This window comes from Colobus angolensis, unplaced genomic scaffold (genome assembly GCF_000951035.1).
Source record: "Colobus angolensis palliatus isolate OR3802 unplaced genomic scaffold, Cang.pa_1.0 Scaffold473, whole genome shotgun sequence".
Classification (NCBI taxonomy): Eukaryota; Metazoa; Chordata; class Mammalia; order Primates; family Cercopithecidae; genus Colobus; species Colobus angolensis.
Genome location: NW_012118188.1, coordinates 129,346 through 139,421, shown reverse-complemented (window position 1 = coordinate 139,421; position 10,076 = coordinate 129,346). Strand labels below are relative to the sequence as shown.

The window sequence follows — 10,076 nt, the reverse complement described above, 5'->3', positions numbered from 1 at the left end:
CCCGCCCCGCCCCAGATCCCCAGCCCGGGATCTTCCCGGCCCTCGTGCGTCCCTGCTCCGGTCAGTTCCCGCCGCGCGCCTTCTTCTTGGTCTTCTGGCCAGGTGGGGATCGTCGGCCAGTTTGTCCCGAGGAGTTGCGCTGTGAGTGCGTCTCTGCTCTTTGGACTCTGGCTGGGAGTGCTCCCAGGCAGGGTCTGGGCTCTCCCAGTGTCCCCTCGAGCTTTGCCCGCCCCGAGCTCCTCTGCTTCCCGCGGCCAGAACGGAGGGGTAGAGCAGCCCTCCGCGGCCCAGGAGGCGGAAGGCCGCACCAGTCCCAGGGCCGCGGGACGCACAGGCGCTGCGTCCTGCGGAGCAGCTGGGAGGATCCCGGGGCAGGTCCCTGCGCGGTAACAAGTTTGCGCTTTGTCTCCCCAGGGCAGACGCGCCGCTACTTGTAGCGGGTTTCGGGCGGGTAGCGCGCGCGGCAGCAGGAACCCAACCCCGGCAGACCCTGAGCTCCAAGAATTCGTCTTCTACGTCTGCGGAGGTGCGGCAGCCTCAGTTCTAAGCGCAGGTATGTTCCTAGCCTTGAGCGGAGGAAATTACCCAGTCCCGAGCACCTGGCCAGTGGGACCGGAGGGTTCCTGGTGTCTGAATCCGGCTCACTTAACAGAAGGCAATAGAGGCTGTGTTCCAAACCTTTCCCTCACGGTGGTCTACTGCCTACTGACCATCCTGGTGTCTTTCCCTATATGGCTGGCGTGGTTTCTGTCTTTAGGTCTTGTAAGTATAATGCTTTGTTTTTTCTTGAGCCTCTCCTATGTCTGCCCTTTGTGAGCACACTAGCTAAAGAAGTCCATTTGGTCCCATGTCTAATCCATAGCATAATTGCTTGTCCCCCTTTGATAGCCATTTCTTTTTTAGGTTGTGGGACATTTGCCCGACAATAAACATGAGTAAGAGATAAGGGTAGGGTCGCAAGCTGGGTGGAGGAGAGACAGGGAGTCCATTTTTGTCTGCCCATTTGGCAGTTTTCTGTGTCCTACCATTCCATAAAGATACTCTATCAGTTTCCTAAGTGTTGCGCAATGAACAATAACAATTTATATAGGAAAATAAATAGCTGTAATCGGATAGCAATTATATGCCCATTGGTGATGGGAGTATCTGCTGAGGTGGAGAATCTGTGGGGAGTAGGGCGCAGTGACTCACTCCCGTAATCTCAGCACTTTGGGAGGCCGAGGCGGGCGGATCGCCTGAGGTCAGGAGTTCGAGAACCGTCTGGCCAACATGGTGAAACCCCATCTCTACTAAAAATACAAAAATTAGCCAGGCGTGGTGGTGCATGCGTGTAATTTCAGCTACTCGAGAGGCTGAGGCAGGAGAATAGATTGAACACGGGAAGCAGAGGTTGCAGTGAGCAGAGATCGCACCACTGCACTCCAGCCTGAGCAACAGTGAGAACAGATTCCATCTCAATTAATAATAGTAAGAATAATAATTCCATCTCAAATCATCATCATCGTCATCTGTGGGGCTTCCAGACTGCCAAGGACATGGCAGAGTCCCAGGGTATATCTAGTCAGTGTAAGTAGTGTATGTTTTCTCTTTCGCCAGTGTACAAGCTCACTATGTCATAGCCAGTTATTATCTTTCTGAAAATTTTGTTTATAAGAGCTGTCACAGAACAGAGTAAGTCTGTTTTTTGTTTGTTTGTTTGTTTAAGACAGAGCCTTGCTCTGTTGCCCAGGCTGCAGTGCAGTGGTACTATCTCAGCTCACTGCAACCTCCACCTCCTGAGTTCAAGTGATCCCCCGAGTAGCTGGGAAGACAGGCACAAACCACCACACTGGCTAATTTTTGTATTTTTTAGTAGAGATGAGGTTTCACCATGTTGGCCAGGCTGGTCTCAAACTCCCAACCTCAGGTGATCTGCCTTGCTCGGCCTCCCAAAGTGTTGGGATTACAGGTGTTAGCCACCACACCTGGCCCAGAGTAAGTGTGGATGACTCAAGGGAGTGTCTTAAGGGGTCTTCTTGGGGGTTAGAAGCCAACTCTGTGACTGTAATCACGTGTATGTGGAGTGGGGTTCTCCATCAGGGAGAGGTACAGGTTTAGAGCATTACAGAGTTGCAAGATGAGGAGGGGTTGATCTGTCAAGTAGAAAGGCACTCTTTTATGGAATTGTAAGAGTTGACACAGAATGGGAAACAAAGGTAAATAAGAGAACCTATTGTAAGGTTAATGGCTTTGTCAATTAGGGTGGCAACTGAGGTCACTACATGGGCATAGGAACATGCCTGATGCCACGGGATCCAACTGACATGAAAAATGTGCTATGAGGCCAGGCGTGGTGGTTCACACCTGTATGTAATACTAGCACTTTGGGATGCCAAGATGAGAGGATCGCTTGAACTTAGAAGTTTGAGACCACCCTAGGCAACATGGCCAGACCTTGTCTCTATTAAAAATAATTAAAAAAAAAAAAAAAAGAAGCCGGGTATGGTGGTGCATGCCTGTAGTCCCAGCTACAGGGGAGGCTGAGGTGGGAGGATCCCTTGAGCCCAGGTGTTCAAGGCTGCAGGGAGCCATGTTTGCACCACTGCATTCCAGCTTGGGCAACAGAGTGAGACCCTGTCTCCGAGGGAAAAGAAAAAATATATATATGCTATGGAACTTACCTGAGAGGAAGAAAGTTGTCCTAGAATACCCAGAGCTAGCTCATTGTTTTCACAGCAATAAACATGGAAAAGCTTGTCAAAACTGAGTAAATAAAAACAGGTGTGTGGGGTGGATAATGCTAATTTCAGTATCTCAGTGAAGGTTTCTGTGGTTGTGCCTGGGAGAGCACGTAGAGGTTAGGCAAAGGCAGCACAATTGGGAATCCATTGGTAGCAATAGCCAGCTGGTAAGTGTGCACACCTGCCTTTGAGATCAGGATAAACGCAAGTGACGCAAGGCATTTGTGGCTGAGTTTGAGTAACCTGAGACATTCCATGGCCTAAGTAGGTAACAGTTCAAATGTCCATACCCATTGAAATCTGGTTCTGGGAGGCATGACCAGAGTCAGCCAGTCTTCAGATGTTCTCAGGTAAAAGCAGTCTTTACACTATTTTGCTGCACCATTACTGCCTACAGTGTCAAATACCAACACTTGGTTTTAATGCACTGTCAAACTAAGGTTAAGTTTAATGCATCATATGTGACATGTAAAAATATCACAAAGGTGCTATAAGGAAACTATAAGGAAATTGTTCAGCTGTGACTCCAGACAGGAGTCCAGCTCCTCCAAAGAGGAGCTTCACATTCTCTTCTCTGGGTTTTATGGAGACTTACTTTACCCTTCTGCTTAAAGCACTGTGTTAACCTTCAAAGTGGCACAAGAAAGGGTGATTTCAGATTTTTTTTTTTTTTTTTTTTTATACAGGGTTTGCTACTACTCCCTGCAGTGCTCCCTGGTCCACAGCTCATGCATCTCAGTTTCTTTTTTGAGATGGAGTTTCCATCTTTTTGCCCAGGCTGGAGTGCAATGGCCTAATCTCGGCTCACTACAACCTCCATCTCCCAGGTTCACGCAATTCTCCTGCCTTACCTTCCTGAGTAGCTGGGATTGCATGTGCCACCACAGCTGGCTAATTTTGTATTTTTAGTAGAGCTGTGATTTCTCCATGTTGGTCAGGCTGGTCTCGAACTCCTGACCTCATGTGATCTGCCCGCCTTGGCCTCCCAAAGTGCTGGGATTATAGGCGTGAGCCACTGTGCCTGGCTGCATCTCAGTTTCTTGAAGTCTGCAATCCCCGTTAGAAGCAGCTGTTTTGCTAAGTGACCCCATGAGTGTCAATTGCCTTTCTGTTAAGAGAGCCAGATTCGGGCCTTGGTGACAAACACATCAAGGAACCCTCCAGTCCCACTGGTCATGTGCTTGTGGCCTGGGTCATTTCGTTCCACTCAAGGCCAGGGATGTGTGTTAACCTCCATGGGAAAGAAGAGACAGGGCAGGGTGAACAGCTTAGGATTGGCTAGTTTAAATCATTTCAATGGATTTCAAACTGTAGAGGTTGTCCCCTAGTTGCATAGCACGTGGCCCTGGGATGATTAAGGCAGACAGATAATTGCTTACATGTGTGTAAGGGCCAGATAGAGGAGGTATGGCTCTGGATTAGTTTGTATATCAATGACATGCTCCTGGTTGGCCCCTTGTTATCTCTGAGAATTGGCTAGCCCCCAAGAAAGGTAGTCTCTCCTCAGCTGGAAAGGTGTTTTGTTTGTTTTGAGTTTTGTTTTTTAGACAGAGTCTCACTCTGTCACCCAGGCTGGAGTGCAGTGGCGCGATGTTGGGTCACTGGAATCTCCGCCTCCCAGGTTCAAGCAATTTTCCTCCCTCAGTTTCCCAAGTAGCTAGGACCACAGGTGCACACCACCATGACCAGCTAATTTTTGTATTTTTAGTAGAGGTAAGGTTCCTCCATGTTGGTCAGGCTGTTCTTGAACTCCTGGCCTCAAGTGATCCATCCGGCTCAGCCTCCCAAAGTGCTCGGATTACAGGTGTGTCCCACCGTGCCTGGCCCTCAGCTGGAAAGGTTTTCTAAACGTCAGAACATAATTAGTATACAGAAAATTTTAAAATATTTACATATACGTGAATAGGATGATCAAAAGAGCCAAAAGACAGTCGGCTCTTGGCATCCATAGCATTTCTGATCAGATTGTTTCCCAGTACAGTACTCGTAAATCTCACCAAGACTCTGGAGTATGGTAAGCATACTACAAAGAGTCTTCCAAGACCCACATTGCCTTTTATGGTACTCTAAATGGACTTTATAGATTTGTCTCCAGCCTTAGACTGTTCTCACTGCATGTTTAATGGATGGACTGTGCTATCCAACTAGATGTGCTAAGGCCATAACAGTGGAAAGGAAACTAACAACTGAGATTATTTCTTGTTTTGGCATTCCTTTATGAATTGAATCAGATAAAGGAACTCACTTTACAGCAGAATTAAATCACTTCCTTGCAAAACTCTTGGATATTCATTAAAATTTTATCTCCCCTACTATCCTCAATCCTCAAGGCAAGTGGAACCTAAAAATCTAAACATAAAATGAACTCTAGGAAAAAATCTGTCAATAAACTGGACTCAGACAGCCAAAAGCATTATCCTTGGTCCTTATAAAGATCTGGAATACTGGCCAGGTACAGTGGCTCATGGCTGTAATTCTAACAATTTGGGAGGCTGAGACAGGATGATCAGTTGAGGCCAGAGGTTCAAGACCAGCCTGGGCAACAAAGTGAGACCCCATCTCTACAAAAAATAAGAAACAAACAAAAAAGGTTGAATATTCCAAATAGGAGGACTGACTGCTTTTGAAATAGTTTCTGGCTACTCTGTGCCTACTGGCATCTCTAAAACTTTCATAGATTGAATGAGTATTGTGGGGACTTCAGTGAACAATTCAAAACTATGATTAATTATATACAATAATTAGTATACTTGGAGCATGTTTTCAACAGGTAAAAATATGTGGCTTTCTCTAACAGACCCTGCCATCTTTTCAACCAGGTGATCAAGTATATCAAAGTTTTTAGAAGAAAAGATATATTATAACCTCCCTGGAAAAAGAAGAGACCTTATGAAGTAGTGCTACCCACCTACACAGCCATCAAAATAAAATTCCTGAATTTGTACAAGCCACAGCAAGCTAGATCAAGATCATCACATGACAACTGGAAGGTCATGCCTATGGGTTACCTCAAGTTGAGGAATTTCAGCACCTACTCACAGGCTCCATGAGCAGATGAAGTAGACAGCTTTACTCAGTATCTCAGACCAAGAACTTCGTCTCCATCTCCAAGTAGCTGAAACATCTTCCCTCCCTGACCTGGAAAATTCTCTGACTTAGAAATTTAAACAAAACCCTCCCCTTTCATTGAATCTCCATTGTCTGGAGTTTGCTTGTCTTAACCTAGCCTGTTTTCCCTCTGTTCCTCCAGTATGGTCTCCCTTTCAGACTATGCCCTGCTTCAATTAACCCTTACTGCTTTTTTGACAATTCTAGTACAAGCTCAACACCTGCTTGCACCAGTTTTCCGAACACTATCTATCTTGACTAATCAGTCTAATTGCTGGCTATGTGAGCATCTAGATAATGCAGAACAACCCGAACTAGTTTTTGTTCCTGCCAGTGCAAGCACCTGGTGGACCTATTCTGGACAATGGATGTATGAAAGGGTGTGGTATCCACAAGCAGAAGTACAGAATCAGTCTACTTCCTCCTATGGTAAAGCGACTTGGCACTGGGAAGCCTCCATGGAAGCTCAAGGTCTATCCTTCGCTCAAGTAAGGTTATTGGAGGGAAATTTTTCTCTTTGTGTAGAAAATAAAAATGGCACTGGACCCTTCCTAGGTAATATACCTAAACAATACTGTAATCAAATATTATGGTTTGATTTTACAGATGGCACTTTCATGCCCTCTATAGATGTTACAGATGAATCCAGGAATGATTATGATGATACAAGTGTTTGCCTAGGCACTAGACAATGTTCCTGGTTTGCAGGTTGCACAAACCAGACCTGGAACAGCTCAGCTGTTCCCTTGATTGGTCTACCCAATACCCAAGACTACAAATGGGTAGATCGAAATTCTGGATTGACCTGGTCAGGTAATGGCACCTGTCTTTATAGCTGCCAAAACCAAACCAGAGGCCTTCTGTACCAGCTATTTCGCAACCTATTTTGCTCTTATGGCCTGACACAGGCACATGGGAAATGGAGATGTGCAGATGCCAACATAACTAATGACAAAGGTCATGATGGACACCAGACCCCTACCTGGTGGCTCACAGGTTCCAATCTGACCTTGTCTGTGAACAACTCTGGCCTCTTTTTTTTATGCGGCAATGGGGTGTACAAAGGGTTTCCACCTAAATGGTCTGGACGATGTGGACTTGGGTATCTGGTACCTTCCCTCACCAGATACCTCACCTTAAATGCTAGCCAAATTACAAACCTGAGATCCTTCATTCATAAAGTAACACCACATAGATGCACCCAACGAGACACAGACAATCCACCTCTGTATTGCAACCCCAAGGACAATTCAACAATAAGGGCCCTTTTTCCAAGTTTGGGAACTTACGATTTAGAAAAGGCAATTCTAAACATTTCCAAAGCAATGGAACAGGAAATCAGTGCCACTAAGCAGACCTTGGAAGCACACCAATCAAAAGTTAGCAGTTTAGCGTCAGCCTCCCAAAAGGATCATGTCTTGGATATACCAACCACCCAACGACAAACGGCTTGTAGAACTGTTGGCAAACAGTGTTGCCTCTATATAAATAATTCGGAAGCAATAATGTCTGATATACAACATCTATATGAAATATCTGAGAACCTGAAGAATGGACCGTTATTTGATTGGGAAGGCCTATTTGCAAACGTGGGAGACTGGTTCAGATCATGGGGCTATGTGCTTTTAATTGTTCTTTTCTGCTTATTCATCTTTGTTCTAATCTATGTTCACGTCTTTCGCAAATCTCACAGATCCCTTAACTCCCAACCTCTGAACCCAGCCTTATCTCCACAGCAATCAGCACAGCTCCTTGTCAATGAAACTTCATGTCAAGTTTCAAATAGGGCAATGAAGGGACTAACAACCCATCAGTATGACACAAGTCTACTTTGAGAATATCTGAACAAACAGCAGCTGCAGAAAAAAAGCCTTAGCTAAACTTTGATGAGTAAAGCAGGCTTTACTGAGAATTCAGCTGCCAAAACCCTCCTCCGAGTGTTCCTCTTATAAGGGCACTTAGCACTAGGATCTCCCAAGGTATTGTAAATAAGCCTTATCAGAACTTTTCATAGTTTCACTCTGAAGCCTTAAGACACACACCATTACATTGATCTGTAAACCCTTACCCCTTGCTGTTCAGAGAGCTACTCTTTATAGTGTTCTTGCATGCATATATAATAAACGTTCTTTCTATTAATCTGTTAATTTGCAAGCCCCCAAACACTGGAACTAAGTTGGGAGCAGGAAAGTTTCTCCCAACAGCACTTTGTAGACTTCTTGATAGACGAAAGCGTGTGTTTGAATAGATAAGAGAATTTTGTTCCCTTGATTTTGGTTGAAGTAGAAGAATCCAATGTACGCATATACAAGACTATGTCCTTAAATTTGTCTCAAAGAATAAATATTGGTTAGTCATCAGAATCGACTGAAAACTTACTTTAGAGAGAGAGCCACAAATAATTTAGGCTGGTATGATCTGAGCTTTCCTGACTTCCCATGGGCATTTTAGTGGTCTAATGGAATGTTAGTCTGATACGCATTTTAGCCATCTTACGACATGGACTGCAGGTGGAAGTAGGATGTAGGGAGTGTTGAGGTGGCATCTATTATATCAAATGCTTCACTCTGCCCAGTCCTCTGGTTAGTTCCTTACATGCATCTTTCTAGTTAATCCTCACAGTGTTCATATTTTACAGATGAATCAACTCAAAGGGCAAATAGCTTGCTAAAGATTATGCCATTACTGAAAAATAGCAAGATGCAGAACAGGGTACCTAGTATGTTATCATTTTTTTTTCTTTTTGAGACAGAGTCTGGCCCTTTCGCCCATGCTGGAGTGCAGTGGCTTGATCTCAGCTCACTGCAACCTCTGCCTCCTGGGTTCATGCCATTCTTCTGCCTCAGCCTCCCAAGTAGCTGGGACTACAGGTGCCCGCTACCACACCTGGCTAATTTTTTGTATTTTTAGTAGAGACAGGTTTCACCGTGTTAGCCAGGATGGTCTCAATCTCCTCACCTCATGATCCGCCCACCTCAGCCTCCCAAAGTGCTGGGATTACAGGCGTGAGTCACCGTGCCCAGCCTAGTATGTTAATTTTTATTTTAAAAAAGGGGAAATGATATATATATGTATATGTATTTGCAAATAAAACAGGAAAAGCCATTCACAAATGAAAGCAATTACATGAAAGAGGAATGGACAATGAGATTCTTACCTTTTTAAGGTTGCATATAAACAAATTTATGAATATAGCAGATAATTTATTAACAGAATAATCATTTCAAGCTACATTAAGAAAACACAGATGGCCAGGCACAGTGGCTCACGCCTGTAATCCCAGCACTTTGGGAGGCCAATGTGGGCAGATCACGAGGTCAAGAAATCAAGACCATCCTGGCCAACATGGTGAAACCCCATCTCTACTAAAAATACAAAAATTAGCTGGGCATGGTGGCAGTCACCTGTAGTCCCAGCCACTCAGGAGGCTGAGGCAGGAGGATCGCTTGAATACAGGAAGTGGAGGTTGCAGTGAGCCGAGATCATGCCACTGTATTCCAGCCTGGCAACAGAGTGAGATTCTGTGGCAAAAAAAAAAAAAAAAACACAGACTGGGTGTGGTGGCTCATGCCTATAATTCCAGCACTTTGCGAGGCTGAGGCAGGTGGATCGCTTGAGCCCAGGAGTTGGAGATCAGTCTGGGCAACATGGCGAAACCCTGTTTCTACAAAAAATTAGCCAGGTATGGTGGCATGTGCCTACAGTCCCAGCTACCCAGGAGGCTGAGGTGTGAGGATCACGTGAGGCTGGGAGGTCTAGGCTGCTGTGAGCCAAGATTGTGCCACTGCACTCCAGCCTGGGTGATGGGGTGAGCTCCTGTCTCAAAAAGAAAAAGAAAAGAAAACTCATACTCTGGAACAATAGAGCCCTTATAGATGGGTTTATTGTTCATAGTAATGTTGATATCAAAAGAAGGTAGGCTGGGTGCAGTGGCTCATGCCTATAATGCCAGCACTTTGGGAGGCCAAGGCAGGTGGATCACCTGAGGTTGGGAGTTTGAGACCAGCCTGACCAATGTGGAGAGACCCCATCTCTATTAAAAAAAGAAAAAAATACAAAATTAGCCAGACCTGGTGGTGCATGCCTGTAATCCCGGCTACTCGGGAGTCTGAGGCAAGAGAATCACTTGAACCCAAGAGGCAGAGATTGCAGTGAGCCGAGATCACACCATTACACTCCAGCCTAGGCAACAGGAGCGAAACTCTGTCTCAAAACACACACACACACACACACACACACACACACACA

The 10,076-nt window shown here is 45.4% G+C and overlaps 1 protein-coding gene across 1 annotated transcript; it reads left to right on the top strand.

The window, feature by feature from the left end:
- Positions 1-3: 3 nt before the first annotated feature.
- Positions 4-7,975, top strand: ERVMER34-1 (endogenous retrovirus group MER34, member 1). The gene is made up of 3 exons (XM_011958748.1): positions 4-141; positions 415-553; positions 5,540-7,975. The coding sequence occupies exon 3, from the start codon at positions 5,972-5,974 to the stop codon at positions 7,661-7,663; it is 1,692 nt and encodes a 563-aa protein (XP_011814138.1). The 5' UTR covers positions 4-141; positions 415-553; positions 5,540-5,971; the 3' UTR covers positions 7,664-7,975.
- The last annotated feature ends 2,101 nt before the right edge of the window (positions 7,976-10,076 follow it).